The sequence below is a fragment of the Hyalella azteca genome, unplaced genomic scaffold, assembly GCF_000764305.2.
Source record: "Hyalella azteca isolate HAZT.00-mixed unplaced genomic scaffold, Hazt_2.0.2 contig4153, whole genome shotgun sequence".
Taxonomy (NCBI): domain Eukaryota; kingdom Metazoa; phylum Arthropoda; class Malacostraca; order Amphipoda; family Hyalellidae; genus Hyalella; species Hyalella azteca.
The window spans coordinates 115,846-132,154 of NW_025934378.1; the positions used below are offsets into that span (position 1 = coordinate 115,846).

General features: G+C 40.7%; 1 protein-coding gene across 1 annotated transcript in view; it reads left to right on the forward strand.

The window, feature by feature from the left end:
- The window catches only part of LOC108671383, a 47,325-nt gene that overhangs the window by 21,175 nt on the left and 9,841 nt on the right, over positions 1-16,309 (forward strand). Inside the window, exons 10-22 of the mRNA XM_018158924.2 lie at positions 3,683-3,822; positions 4,350-4,404; positions 5,822-6,045; positions 7,754-7,880; positions 8,083-8,201; positions 9,717-9,861; positions 9,989-11,025; positions 11,535-11,890; positions 12,150-12,235; positions 12,795-12,950; positions 13,416-13,603; positions 14,460-14,594; positions 15,868-16,024. Of these exons, the coding sequence (XP_018014413.1) occupies positions 3,683-3,822; positions 4,350-4,404; positions 5,822-6,045; positions 7,754-7,880; positions 8,083-8,201; positions 9,717-9,861; positions 9,989-11,025; positions 11,535-11,890; positions 12,150-12,235; positions 12,795-12,950; positions 13,416-13,603; positions 14,460-14,594; positions 15,868-16,024 (2,925 nt within the window). The remainder of the gene's footprint in view (positions 1-3,682; positions 3,823-4,349; positions 4,405-5,821; positions 6,046-7,753; positions 7,881-8,082; positions 8,202-9,716; positions 9,862-9,988; positions 11,026-11,534; positions 11,891-12,149; positions 12,236-12,794; positions 12,951-13,415; positions 13,604-14,459; positions 14,595-15,867; positions 16,025-16,309) is intronic.

The window sequence follows — 16,309 nt, forward strand, 5'->3', positions numbered from 1 at the left end:
GTATTTGTTGTAGGCACTGCTGAAAAGCGAATCCTGAATTCTTGAGACCAAATGACAATCTGGTAAAATGGAACTGGTGATGCGCGGCGTGCAGAATGCGGTCTATTAACGGCTCTCTTCGTTTAAGGACACCTGTTAATATTACATGAAGAGATCAAGTTTAGTGAAAAAATTAAGAGGCTGAGGTACCGCCGCCAGGCCGCGTCCAGGTTTATTCACTATTGCACACTAAGAGGTTTATTCACTATTTCTTTGAACTATAATTTCCGTCCCAAATAAGATATAAGCCTCAAATTTGGAATGCTATTCCAGCTATTTTTCTTCATTCCACGTACGTTAAGATAAATTTTGCAAATTATGTCTTCGACTGTTATTAGGAAGGGGGAAGTTTTGCACCCTGTTGTTCGTGAAGCGATTGGCATTTCTACCATTTTCTCGATTTACTTAGGTTTAACTATTTATTCGTCCTTAAGCGGTACGCCATTCACTAGTGAATCAGATTTCTGAAAGTAGATATGTCATTATGCCAAAAAATTGTGAAATTTCGTACATAACACACAATTTCTACTTCGAGTATCCTACATTGGAGGAGTCAAAGCATCCCCAATGGTTCATGAGGTAACCACAAACCTCATAAATTCCTCGCCCGTGGCTGTCAAGAGCCCCATCAGCCTCTCTCCCTCCTACCCGGGCTGTGAGTGGCCACCGGTCGGCCAGAGCATGCAGACGCCGGACGCCCGCTGGCTATTCACCGGCCGCCTGAAAGCCGCCCCTTACCTCAAGAACAATATCCGTGGGGCATGGGGGGTGTCAGCCGCAAATATGTCGTTGGAGTGATTACGGGATCAAGGTTTGATGATGACCGAACCAACACGCGAGCTCAGATTTTACAGCGATCTGCTGTTCTCAGGGAATTCTGACTTTGCACGGCGATAACCCAAACTCTTAACGTTGTGCGCGCGGTATATACATTCGGACATGTTAGGCATGGGAAAAATCTGGGTCTTTGTCACAGCATTCAATTTCCGATAATCGATACGCGTGCGCAACTTCCCATCATTCTTTCGGACGGGCACAATAGGTTACGACCACTTAGAATTACTGTATTTAATAATGTCCTCAGCTAGCAACTCATTACACTGGCTATCGATCTCACGTGCTACAGGGTTATGAAATTGGCGCGGGGTTTGCCATATAGGCACGGCAGTAGTTAGTTCAATAACGTGAGGCGAAATATTTGCCACACCAATGTCTGCTTCATCCTTGCTTAAAGCGCTCCGTGTTCTCATTAACATACCGTACACAGCATCTCTCTGCCCCTCTGATAATTGGTCACTTCGCATTAGCGTGCTCTTAGTCCACGAATCGTCAGGCTCCTCAGAATCCAGCTCAATCAAGGTTGACACACATCCCAAACAGTCGCCACGCTTCACTTCAGTTTTATGAGTCATTGACTTCATCATTATCACAGTGTCACTACAGACAGGAATAGTACCATCCAACGCTATCTTATCATTCCGTTTTCTGCCTTCAAAGAACATCTGCTGATTCTCAGAATTGAGGCGTACAAGGTTACTGCTGAATATTGCAGGCACAGGCTCAGCGTCTAGCGACATGGGTACTCCATTTACCGCAGCGTAAACGTTGACATTCTGAACTATCATGGAAAAGTTATTGGCTTCGTTTCGGTTAGGGAAAACAAACTTTAGAGCCATCTTCACTACACATAGTGAATTTTAGTTTGCTCATATCTACTATTATCTTTTTTTTTCAATGTTCACATAAATTACATCATACTCAATGGCCAATATCCGCATTTACACAAACTGATCTACCAAGAAACTCGAAGTTGACCTGCAAGCCTTCGGTATGGACTACTGTCTGTCCGAGACCCTGAATAGCTATCGAAGCACGTTTCTCTGCAGGAATACCGTTCAACACACTTTTCCTTGCTAGGTTGTTTGATGCGCCACTATCAATCAGTGCAACAACATCCCTACCACCAATCTGCAGGTGAATGGTCATCAACTGTGCGGGCTGTAAACAATAAATTTTCTCAGTGGAGCACAATTTCAATGGATGATTATCCTCGACATTAGGCACCATTGAATGAGGTAAGTCTATGCTAACAACTGATCGGGAAATGCCGTTGCTACTAACTCTCGTCGGTACCGTATCAGGTTTCTGTTGACAGGAGAAGTTGTCGGGGGCGTTACACTGGATGCCAGGGACCTCACACTTGGCAGAACCGGCTGGCTCATGCATACACGTTCATTCCATCGATGAGGCACGGGTAGGGATTTCCTGAGAAAACGTCCCGATGCTTTCGGTGGACCATCTCCGACGCTACCTTACTGGAATCGGAGCTTACTTTTCAGTTTAACGCCTGCAGGCGACTGCTGTTTGACGATTGTCGAAGATCTGGCGTGGCGTGATCCTGAGTCTCACGTACACGAGGAGCTGCGATGAGGAGCGCGTCCGAACTTCAGTTCCATTTTCCCGACCACGACGTGGCCAATTTTGGGTCTGCCAAAATGATTGGCAGACACACAAATACAACAAAGCATTCTCTTTCGGCAGTTATTGATGATGTGTCCCATCCTATCGCAGTAGGAGCAACAGGCAACAAAGTTTGCCATTTTATCTACGTATGGTGCTCGTGGTTGAGGTTGTGTGGTGCGAGGATCCCGATGAAGCCGTGACGATTCATTCATGGAAAGCGAGCGGTTGTTGGTCCGACTAGACCAGCCAGAAAGACAGGGTTCATGTTGAGTCGCCGCGTCCACGAGCTCCTTGCGACGACTGATTGGCGCAAGGATTTTAGGCTGTGCTTCGGATGAGGCATCGTTCTCCAAGTCGTATAAACGTGCACATTTCTGGAGTATTTTCCGAGTTGTTTTCTCCTTAATTTTGTTATTTTGTACGACAAAATTTGCGATGTGAGGATCCTCCTGAACGGCTTCGGGACAGCGGCGACGTGTTTTTCACGCGGTGTGCGACTGTCTTCGACTCTGCGAAATGAGAATGCCAACTTTAGCAACTTTTCCAGCCTGTTGCTAAAAATGAACATGTGTTCGCTGTTGTCATGGCGCGCATTCGTGAAGTATAGCTTACTCCTCGAAAACTCTGGCCGGAGTTTTCGTCGCGTACAGTATAGGTATTTAGCACACTGGGTCACGATTCAGACTCCTGATAAGAAATAACAAAACTAGCATAAATAAAAGCTAAGACGAATCGGATCACTAAAATATATACAGATTAATACTTGCTGATCAATATAACAAATCTTGCTAGAATATATGTACACTGAAAAAATGTCAAACCGGATTAAATGACACAATACTAACTGACACTAAACACGTACATATCCTGCGGGAATGGGTTCTGGGACTGTATTGGACATGGGTAAAACCTATTCTCCGGATTTAGGCTACGGATATCTTTAGATTAATATCATATATAAAATGAATACGTGAATAAATGAAGAAAATCAGTAAGCAAATTAATAACAGACGAATGCTTACCACTACAGCACAAGATACTATTGTATAAAATTAGGAGTAGAGCACGGCTGCGCGTGGTAAATGATGACTGAGAGTAGATATGGTGGCATTGTGGAACAAGATTATCAGGAGTAATTAATTAGTTTTGTGGTGACGTGTTGTTTTGGACTTTTGGTCAGGGTGGCGGTGGCCGAGCTCGTTCTCTGAGCGTCGTCAAAGGCAAAGAAAGTGCAGAGACGAAGATGGCTGCTGCCGGCACCAGCTCCGCGGATAAGAAAAAGAAAACCGAACTCTCAAAGGATGTGTCAAAAGCATCTGTGTGAGAAATTAGTATAACTTTACTTCTTATTTAGGAACTTTTGATCTCGAGAAATTCACCCTGCCTTTTGAGAATCTTAAAGACTGAGTTTCTTGATTTCAAATCCTCTGTACGAGGGACATCGAATTTTTTTGTACGCGCTTCTATGAAAAATTATTTAACTGGAGACATGCTTTAATTAGTGTAATCTCCCTTTTGATATCCATTCACTTTCTATATGCCAGTCAATTACAATGGCATGAGAGGTACGAAGTTTTTTCTTCAAACTGGAACATCCGAACTAAGCTTGTAGTGTTCTCTGCAATATAGTAGAACTTGAAGGAAGCGATATTACGTCTCTAAATTTAATTTTAGAATTTTTTATGAGAGCTATTGTGCCGTTATGGGCTTTTAATTTTTTATTACTGAGTCAATTATTTTTATGCTAACTAAGGAATAAAGTAATTTGACACCACAAAATTAAGGCATTCTGGTCGCTAATCCTTCATGTTTCTTTAAATGTTCACAAATTCTTCAATTGCTAACAGGAAGAACAACGCATCCAATAAGGAGGCTACAGGCGTCGAAAAGAAGCAAGCAGAGGTGAACAAAAAGTATTTTATGAATAACTTGTATGCCAGTTTTTGTTATTAGTCTATGAAGTTTGGCAGACTAATCATTTAATTATCTAATTAGTCCGCCAATATTATCTAATTATCTTAGTTTTGTGATTATCTTTCCGCTGTTACAAGATTTGGTCGAGTTTGGTCACGTGGCCAGGAGCTCAAGAGCTCTTTGGCGCCTGCTGTATTTGTAAATGTTGAAGCTGCATTTGTAAATGTTGAAATTGCATTTGTAAATGTTGAAGCCGCTTTCGTAAATGTTGAAGCTGCATTTGTAAATGTTGAAGCTGTATTTGTAAATGTTGAAATTGCATTTGTAAATGTTGAAGCCGCTTTCGTAAATGTTGAAGCTGCATTTGTAAATGTTGAAGCTGTANATGATCCAAATGTTATTAAGAGAACTTTTATAGGAAATATTTGAATGTGTAACTAAGTTCGATAGGAAAATCAATTATTTTAAATTTGAATATGTATCTTATTTGTTAAAATTGTTACAATAATTAACATGTTTTTTACGAGCGCTGAAAATTAAAGCGAAATTACGTACAAAAAAGTGGTCTCAGAATCTACCGTAAACAATAAGTACACAGATATGATCCCAAATGAAGTTCCTGAGCCTGCAACATTAACACAAATGTGTTCAATAACGACGAGAAATTGTCCATAAGCAATCAAGAAACGCAGATCAGAATTCCAGGCACGAGATACGGTCACGATTGCAGGCACGTAAAGTGTTCACGATTGCAGGCACGCAAAGTAGTCACGATTGCAGGCAGGTAAAGTATTCGCGATTGCAGGCACGTAAAGTGGTCACGATTGCATGCAAGTAAAGTGGTCACGATTGCAGGCACGTAAAGTGGTCACGATTGCAGGCACTTAAAGTGGTCACGATTGCAAGCATGTGAAGTGGTCACGATTGCCGGCACGTAAAGTGGTCACGATTGCAGGCATGTAAACTGGTCACGATTGCAAGCATGTGAATTGGTCACGATCTGTCTCTTATACACATCTAGATGTGTATAAGAGACAGGTTCATACTTGACTCAGTTCCTGCAACACACGAGATGTTCATACTTAAATTACGTCCATTGCTACACACTCGTTTCAAAACAAATGTTTCGTTACATCTGACTGGCAAAGAGATGTTTCTGTGTAAAGTGTTGCTCAAATTGTATTGTAGGTACAGTGTTTCTCATGAATATAAATTTGAACGCTTATGTGCCTATATGTTGAAATAATTCGATAGATAATTTTATGCAATTTTAGAACTTATAAACCCAAAATAGCCACCTTAAGAAGGATGTAGTCATGTGCAAACTATAAAGTCATGTGCAAACTCAAAAGTGCAAACTATAGTAACTTGTCTACTGTACATGACATGAGCTGACGTGTTGCAGGGGCTGGTGAACCATCGTGGCAAGCACGAGCAGAAGCGCGTGTCGTTCATGGCGTGCTTGTGTCTCGTCGAGTCCGGCGACATCAAGAACTGCATCGCTGCCATAACTTTCCTCAAGTCCCTGCTGCCATCATCACCTGCTGCCACTTACCTCGCTGACGATACTGACCTGCCACGTGCCCCTGTCTACTACCTCTTGACTGTCGCCTGCCACCGCACCTGGCAGTGAGTATACTGCCTGCCACCGCACCTGGCAGTGAGTATACTACCTGCCACCGCACCTGGCAGTGAGTATACTGCCTGCCACCGCACCTGGCAGTGAGTATACTGCCTGCCACTGCACCTGGCAGTGAGTATACTGCCTGCCACCGCACCTGGCAGTGAGTATACTGCCTGCCACCGCGCCTGGCAGTGAGTTACCGTCTCTACCTAAATCGAATTGTGAGGGGCAATCGAAAAACCATGGCTGTTGGAATTACTGCAGACCTCAATGCACACCTACAGAACCCAGTTTCAATAAAGACTGTCTGTCGAGAGCTGCACGCATATGGATTCTATAGAAGAGCTGCAATTAGAAAACTTTTGATTTCAAATACAAATGCTTCAAATCTTTCAGAGTGGTGTATAAACCTACAGAATTGGTCCCTTGGGCAGTAAAAGATTTTTTTTTTTTCAGACGAATAATCGTTTACCTTACTTCCAACCTCTGGCCGAGTTTACGTTTGGAGACATCCAAAGAGTCATTTAATCCCGACTGCCTCTTCCCAGCCGTTAAACATGGCGAGGGATAGAAATCTATTTCTTGAAAATCCGGCGGACTAATGATTTCTTTTCATGGAACCATCAACAGCCGTGACTATTTAGGAATTTTAGAGGTGCAAGTTTATTCAATGGTTCAAGCACTGTTTCCGGTGCGGAACGCCATCTTTCAAGATGATAATGCCCCGATCCATGCAGCTGGAATTATTAGAAAAATGGCACGAGGAACATTCTAAAGCAATTGAGAATCTCATTTGGCCACCACAGTCATCGGAAATGAATATTATCAAACATTTATGGTCTATTTTAGAGATGCAAGTCAGATGTCAATTCCCGCCGCTATCGCTTTTAATAGAGCTGGAAAGAGCTTTAACTGAAAAATGGGTTAAAATTCCTTTGGAAACAATTCGCAATTGTATGAATCTATACCTCAGAGAATTGATGCTGTAATTGCGGCAAAAGGTGGACCTACCCCATACTAAAATATACTTTGTGCATTTCTCAGGTGTTTCCCTATTTTGTGTAACCCCTGTAGTGAATACTTTATATAGATAACAAGGCAGTATTATCATAGAGAATTGTTGGAAATATATAGTCTCGTTTATTAGATATTTGATGCACAATTAGGCTGGAACGCGATAACGTTCCTCTGGACGTGGTCATTGTTGCTAAACCTAAGTTTATAACATCGCGGGACCCATTTCATCAGCCGCTGTGTTGAATCGTTCACAAGTGTACAATAATTTATGTAGTACTAAACTCGTATGAAAATGCTTCAAGTGTATTGCAGTGGACTCTCATAGGAAGTCTGTGTAAGCAATATGAGGCTACACTTCTTTAAAAATTATTACAAATGACCGCGTCGTTCATTATATAAACAAACTATTGTAAAAGGCCTTGGGTCATTCAAAGGTGGTCATCGCCTTAAAAATACAATTCAGTACGGGAGTGAACTTATTTTATTCAACTAATATAATAATTTAATATTGCTCTCATTACTGCAGCCTAATCAGTATTTTATATAACTCATGAACCTTAGATTAAACGTTCCTAGAAATGTCCTTTTTAAATGAAACATTTCAAACTGTTCTCCATTTTCCGATTATGTATTTATTTCATTCTTCATTTTTCCACACTGGTTGTATAAAATTAATGCAAAATATCCACTCTACAGATACGACAAAGTTACGTCTTTCGCTGCCCTGTTCAACCGCTGGCTGCAGAAAGATAAGAGTAAACTGCCTCTGCTGCTGCCCCCTTACCTGGAGCCCATCAGGCACACAGAAGTGTCTTTCCTCGAGGTCAGTTCCTAACAGCTTAAATAATTCTCGTACTTATTTCTGTGTTTCCATTCGAAACAATCTTACTGAGAATTTATGCTGCCTTTTTGAGGCTATATGCTGACTGATTGTTCAACATGTTCAATTCCAATGTTATGTTTATGAATTACGTCATTTAACTGTGACAGACTTGAGGTATATTTAACTGTGTTTGTGATGACAGACTTGGTACGCTGGCAAGCCCTGGCTGACGCAGGACGACTTCATCGTGATCTCGACGTGCCGCTACAGCGCGTGCGAGCAGCTCGCGGGCACCGGCCATCACAAGCACATCATCCACAGGTCTGCTGCCACTCTTGTCTCTGTCTCTGCCACTCTTGTCTCTGGCACTGCCACTCTTGTCTCTGTCCCTGCCACTCTTGTCATTGTCCCTGCCACTCTTGTCTCTGTCATTGCCACTCTTGTCTCTGTCACTGCCACTCTTGTCTCTGTCATCTTGTCTCTGCCACTGCCACTCTTGTCTCTGGCACTGCCACTCTTGTCTCTGTCTCTGCCACTCTTGTCTCTGCCTCTACCACTCTTGTCTCTGCCTCTACCACTCTTGTTTCCGTCACGGTCATTCATGTCTCTGTTTCTGCCACTCTTGTCTCTGGCTCTATCCGCAGGTCAACTGCCACTCTTGGGGGGGGGGGGTCACTCTTGTCTGTCCCTGCTACTTTTGTCTCGGTCCCTGTCACTCTTGCCTATGCCACTCTTGTTCCTCTCTGTCCACAGGTCTACTGCCACTCTTGTCATATGCCTAGCCCTGTTCATCACAAAGGTTCTCAATGAAGATTCGTGCTATGATCACTTTATTCTGTATATCATTTTATCCAGTTCTTGTATATTCTGTATATAGGTATCTATTTCTTGTATATTCTGTATATAATTCCATCCAGATCTTGTATATTCTGTATATCATTCTATCTACTTCTTGTCTCCTTCTTGATAATCAAGTATAAATCAGGCAAAAGTCAAATATGGCACAAGTCAAAGAAGAGGTTCTTCTCATAAGCTATCACAACTCATCTCGCCCCTTAGACCTAAGCTGGATGTCGCGTGTCTCTATGGGTGCCTGTACATTGTTTTATCGCACACCAACATTGTATTGAAATGTTATCCTTATCCTGTATTGTTATCCTGTATTTCATCTTTATTTAATTCACCGCCTAGCGCCTATCAATAAATATATATTTTCAGATAGTAATGATAATCTTATTCGATTATGCCAGTAAAACCTAATACGGCTGATTTTCCACGCATTTACGAGGATAACAGGTCACGATGTTGCGAATTATTTGGTATGTGAACCTTACAACACCAGTGATAGAATGTTAATGCCAAGGTGTTTAACAATACGAGTTGTTAGAACAAAAGTTATGAAGAACAATACAATAGTTCATGACAATATTCAGCAATCACACAAACCCTGACCCCCGTAGCTAGGATATTAATTATGAACATGGGCATCAATCCTTGAGTGAAACTTATAGCTAATGATACAAATGGCTTGAAACATCACGCATTGTTGAGAAACATACAGTGATAATAAAATAATAATACAAACAAACAATATGTCCGTCTTCACACAAGAAGGTGATGCCCGAGCCTTTGGTATTTGATGCAGCAATTACGACAGTCTTGAGTTTTTCCGGCATTAGTTATAACTGTGGAGAGGTGTGAGCCAGGAGCGGAACAAACCTCTACTGAGGGAGGGCGGCCAATGATTAATTATGAACAGTGTCAGTGCAGTCAGTGTAGGTGCTGCGCTATGAACAGTGTCAATGGAGTGTAATTGTAATTTGTTGTGTGTTGCAGTGACGGCCTATACTCTGGTCACGTGGAGCTTGTTTGCGAAGAAAGCTGTCATATTTTTTACCACTTCTCGTGCTGGCGGGAAGTCAAAGACCAAAAGGCATCTGAAGATACTTTTGCTGTCAATAAAAACAAAATAAGTGATAAGGTTAGTGTTACCGTAATTTTTCAATATTGAACTATATAATCGTAATTTCTGCAAACTTATAAAGCTTCCGTTATATATTCCAGCCCTGTGTTGAGTGTAACCTAATAAGTGTTTGTTTATCTCTCAGGATTTTATCAATTTGGCTTGCTTGACGCCTGACTGCTCTGGATGCATTGAGTGCATTACAATATACGACGAAAATAGATGCGTTTCTCAAGAGTTTAAAAAGGAGCGGCCTGATTCTAACACTAAAGCAAAAAAGAAGAAAAATAAGAAAAAGAATCCACAGCAAAATTCTCAATACAATAACAAGAATAAGAATGACTCATCACAAAAGGACAAAACTGAGGCGCCCAACACTGAGAATACGAGCAATGATGACGTGGCGCCAGCCCGTGACGCCTTTATAAAGAAGAGTAAAGGAGTGAGCAAACCTGGCTCTTCTTTGCCTTTAGATGAACTTGATTTCGAAAACTGCAACATCAAAGTGATCAAACGCGGTCCTCTTGAAACCGAAGAAAGTTCGATTAAACCTAAAAAGGATAAGAAAAAGAAGCAGCAACGAGCTCTGGGCGTGGAGCGGATAGTAGATGATGTAGCGGACGCGGAGACCTCCAGCGAGCAGAACGTTTATGCCGCAAAAATCCGGCAACTGCACGCGCAGAAGGAGGCGCTCGAGAGGAGCGCTGAGCACCCGAGCGATGACAGTCAAGATGAAGAAGATGACGACGACTTTAAGATTGATCCTGATAAGCCATGTTATATGCCTTCTTTTCTTCAATATGACCGTGATGTCGTCAAGGAACTCTTCCGTGACAAGAAGGATCCGTGGCAGAGGTATTCCTATTCGCGTGAGCACAATATCCCAACGATACAAATGATTGACGCTCTCATATCGTTCTTGAAAGACTTCATCGAGGCCGAAGGACCTTTTGGCTTTGAAGATCACGGCGAATTAGACAATTACATCAAGGAGAACTTGCCCCAGGAAAGCCTGGACCTGATCAGGCGGTACGGTGGAGTGAAAGATTTTATCAATTGTGACGTTGATTTCGTCATCATAGACGACTACGTGTACACTTACCAGCACGCTCTGCATCTGCAGGAGAAGGTGTGCACAGGCGTCGTTGAGGCTTTCAAGGAAAACCCTCAATACTGTATCAGGTGAGACATTTTAGGGCTAAATATTCCACTTCTACATAAGTTATCAAGTGAAAATACGAGGATTAATGAGGATTTTAATTTAATTTAATTTTTGGTCATATAAGCCCTCTGAGTGACGGCTTGTATAACTAATGTGTAACTCACGAGGTCTTGCACGAATTACCTTGTTGAATTACTCAATGTCTCAAATTAATCCATATTATAAATTCTCTAGTTTTATAATAAAAATATCATGAGACACCTGAAATGAGTGATTGAGCATGAAATCGTTCTTTGAATATTTGTAATCATGACTAACGAGGCCATGAGATATATTAATACTACTTTATTGCTCCTGATAGCTTTCATTTGTAATGTTCCTAAAAAACGGCACGCATCAAATTGTGTCATGGGTCAAAATTTGTTCGTAATTACTGTTCTAAATTTTAACTGTTCTAATTGACGATCTTATTTATAGAATGTTCAGAGTCATCTTCGTTTTTCATTTTATTTATGTTTGTTCTCCGCAGCGATCAATACCGCGCCAAATCCTACTTAGAAGACTCTCCCGACTTGTGCTCCTCAAGTGACATCTCCCCTGAACCTTTCACAAAGCCAACTATTATCATTCCTCCCCGAGCTCCAGCCTCGCATGTTCCTGCTGCTAGTCGAGACTCGAACAAGATTTCCTCTGAAGCGAACTCGTCGAACACGGCGAGCAGTTCTCGCTCTACGTCGGTCTGCAGCAACAGGTCGAGCAAGACGAAGTCGTCAAGCTTGTGGCGTGACGGACCGTCGGCTCGACAGCAATCTGAATGTAGCTCGCTGGCTTTCGGAGACTTGCCTAACAATGTCCATGAAAAGATGACAAACTCGGGCGAGCAGGGTGAGATGGTGGCACTAGGTTGCGTTGGCTCAGTCACTATATTGCGCGGCATTATTGTTTATTTACATTGGCTTGGCATTAACATAATGATTAATCAAGTGATAATTTTGTACTATTATGTATCATGTGCAAGACCACAATTAATGTGCAAGACCAGAACTTCTAATATTTTCTCCTAGGTTTAAATATGTTTATGTTGTCTCACGCACTGTACTAGAGCTATAAGCCCATCTCCCAAGTTTTGCTTCTCTCCTTCCAGGTAATACGTGTGGACTGGACAGTGGCTTCCGCACCCTGTTTAACGGCGACGATCGTTCAACCAAAGAGCGGCAGCTCGAAAAGCAGGTGTGTTATCATAAATTCCGCTTGCATTTTCCACTAAATGGGCAGTTTAAATTGTAATCGTTGCGGACCATCAATTTCTGCTATGAGGTTTTGATTTATCAGCGACTGCGATACATGTACCAAAAAACGCGCGCGTTTTAAAAATGTTATTGGCGACGTTGACGACTTCAGCGTTCTATCGAAAACTCTTGAGATCTCTAACTTTTGATTTTCTATGAGGAAGCTAGTAAACATTCGTTCAATTTCTTAGGTCCATTTCTAAATAGTACAACTGCAATTACATTCTACGAGCTTTGTTGTATTGTATACCACGTAGCGCATTGTTCAATTAGTTAATGTGTAAAAATGGTTTAAAGAGTTGGACGTGACTTATAAGATGATCATTAGTGTAAAGCGTTAATTGAGATTAAGCACCGTCATATATTTTAAGCATCGTCATGTACCTAGAAACTTAAGTTTTGGCGATATAATCACGGTAAGGCACTTTTGTGTTGAATCTTTAATTGTTGAAATTAACGATGCTAGTGCAGTAGCTAACTCATGGTGTTGCTGTGCGCAGGTGGCGAAGCTGCAGCGAAAACTGGACGAGCTGCGCAATAGCAAAAATTTGGAGATAACGCATCTGCAGGAGAAGGTCTTGGACCTCAACACTAAGATGAGTGTTGAAGTCTCTACTCTCAAGAAGCAGCTCGCTGAGGCAGAGGAAATCGTTCAGGTGGGAGGCACTGCAAAAGAAATTGAAATGAATTGGCTTAATATTTCCTAAATAATTCATTTTTAAAGTTTGTTTGTCAGTAATTTCTGTTCAGAATGAATTGGCTTGATATTTCCTAAATAATTCATTTCTAAAGTTTTTTTTGTCAGTAATTTCTGTTCAGAAGGGTAACGAAAAGATGTTGCATGACTGCATCCATGCATGGCTTAAATCAAAGTTCGTTTATAATATTCAACTCATTCCCTCCGCGAAAACAAAGTTTTCCGAAAAAAACAATGAGGCCTTTACGTGGCAGAAGGCTTGAATGCGTGGCAAACGAGTTTTCACGCAGCCCTTTGCAACGGAAAAAAACTTAACTTACCATCATGTGATACCGTATGATACCGCTATGAGGGAAAAGGTTAAGAGCTTGCATGCTGAAGTTTGTTAAGAACGCTAATAATTTGCTTGTAAATGTTCGCTCAGTCGCGAAACAAGATGACCGACAAGGCTAAAGCAGAATCTTCTGCTGAACAACGTCGCCTTAACGCCGAGAAAAAGAAACTAGTTGAGGAACACAAGGTCCTTCTGACCAAGAGTAACGCCTTGGAGCTCAATCTGGATCGTCTCAAGGATGATAACCGCATACTGGAGGAGGAACTCCAGGTCGCCAAGTGAGTAAAGCTGTAAGATTAAAGCATCATTGAGGTGGTGAGGGTAGACGGGCTTGCTTTTTCAGCTTATGAAGTTATGGTTCATTCCTTGGATTTTTGTCTCGTGTAGTACATACGCATCTTGATAAGAAATATTCTGGACGTTGAGCTCATATTTAATCTTGTTTCTTAGAAGTTGTTGTATTTCTTCTTACAACCGTTCCATGATAAGTTGCAGCCGTCCATAAATAAAAGTTAGCGATTAGCCACTGGAAAATAGCTGAAGCGCTAGTAAACATTTGGCCACTAAACTAACTAACTAACTAGCTACTAGAAGTAACTAGCAGTTGGGGTTCAGCTAATAGAAGTAACTAGCAGTTGGGGTTAAGCTACTAGAAGTAATTAGCAGTTAGGGTTCAGCTACTAGAAGGAACTAGCAGTTGTGGTTCAGCTACTATAAGGAAGTTAGGAAGTAGATGCTGGTATTCGACTGCTAGATGTAAGTAGCAGTTATTCATCAGAATGCACTTTATTAAAATTATTTCTCGAATAAATTAATTGATAAAAGCAACGATAAATGAGTTATTGCATGCGGTCAAAATCTATTTACTTATGATATTCCACATTAGTTGACTTTCCAGCTTCACCAGGTAATCAAATTTTTGTAATAATGTAATGTTAAATTCATTGTCAACATTATATTATATTAAGGACAGCATCCAAGAAATCCCTTATTCCTTACTAAATCAAGCTAAAGATAATGTGAAGCCTTTCTAAGATAATTTGTGTCAACATTATATCAAGAACTGCCTTCCTCCTTACTAAATCGAGCTAAAGATAATGTGAAATCTTTCTAAGATAATTTGTTATTGTGCAGGGCCACGGCGGCACGGCAGGCCGAGCAGTTGGCTATGGTAGAGCAGTCGCTGACTAACGCGTCTGGCCGCTCTAAGACAGCAGAGTCTAGATACGTGGCGCTCCGTTCTACCATGATACAGGATATCTTCGACAGGTGATAATCCTAGCTTATTGTTATTTAATTAGAGGGACGGAACAAATATTTATTATACGTCAGGAAATACTCAACTGTAGCCAGGATATCTTCGACAGGTGATATTTCTAGCTTATTATTAATTAGAGGGACGGAAACAAATATTAATTATATGTCAGGAAATACTTAACTGTAGCCAGGATATCTTCGATAGGTGATAATCCTAGGTTATTATTATTTAAATACGAAGACGAAAATAAATATTAATTATACGTCAGGAAATACTTAACTGGAGCCAGGATATCATCGACAGGTGATATTCCCAGCTTATTATCATTATTTAATTACGGGGACGAAAATAAATATTAATTATACGTCAGGAAATACCTAACTGTAGCCAGGATATCTTCGACAGGTGATACTTTTAGCTTATCATTATTATTTAATTACGGAGATGAAAACAGATATTAATTATACGTCAAGCAATGCTTAACTGTAGCGCAGGAGTAACCATAACCAAGAGCGCACGAACACGCTAGGTTTGTATCCACGAGTTCAAAAACTTCGAAATATAAAAGAGCATTTTGTGTAAATAACAAGATATGGTGCACGCTTTAAAGGGTCGGTTTGCCTTGTGTATCTTATTTGTAAATACAATTTCAACACATGCACTGAAATTCTCACTGACCATTGCTTTGATCTTTCCTAAGTAAATCATTTCCTTGTGATTTTATAAAATCACCATTTCTGATTTTGATGCTTGAATTATCCTTTTGTTCTCTCATTATTTAAAAAGAAAAGATGTAGTCTCCTCGATATTTTTTCTTTACTGTATAATTTAAAGCAAACCATACAACTTTCGTGTATTGGTATCACGGACTCACGGTTTTGATATATGTTGCGATATCATTTGACGACACAGAATTATTTAAAAATTTAAAATTTTCCTCAAATTAAAGTTGAGAGATGGAATGATATTTCATAGATACCAAGAGTTCAAATTTATCATCCCTGAGTTATTTGGACCATCAGTAACGTGGTTGTAAGCTCTGATGATAAAAGAGTGAGAATGCGTCTAATGACAAGTACCAAGTGCAGTGGTTCATCTTGTGATCGATGAGTTATAGCCACTAACATAAAACTTGCTGACTGTTTACGTGTGATTTTAAATCCTTCACAAATATGAATTGCCGACCTGCAGGGGAAAAAATTGTCAATTTGTGAATTTACCATATTTTTACAGACTAAAGTTCCAAGCAATTATTGTAGCGTTGTGATGGCACTTTTTATGCAGGGTTATCGCGTTCTACATGTCGGCCAATAACCGGCTGCTGGAGCTGCAGCGCCGGGCGTCTGCGGTGTCGGTACCGTCTGCTACTCAGCTTCAGCAGCAGTTCATTGTTGTGCAGAACCACATCCTCTACCTCGATACCAAGAAGAAAATTCTGCTGGTACGTTAAGTGTTACTTATTTTTCAATCTAAATTTTGCGTGCAATGTTTCAGCTACTTAGAGTTTCTATCTCTCTTGTTACTCTTGCTGTATTCTCGTAACAGGGTTGGCGATTTTTTTGATTTTTTTAAAAAAATCAAAAAAATAGAAAATCAATGATTTTTTTGATTTTTTTCATGATTTTTTTTTATTTTTTCAACTTTTTTGTCTTTTTGAAGTGTTATTTTTTATGTTGCAATTAGCCTATTAACAATAACAGTATATGGATCATAATGGATGGCTAAA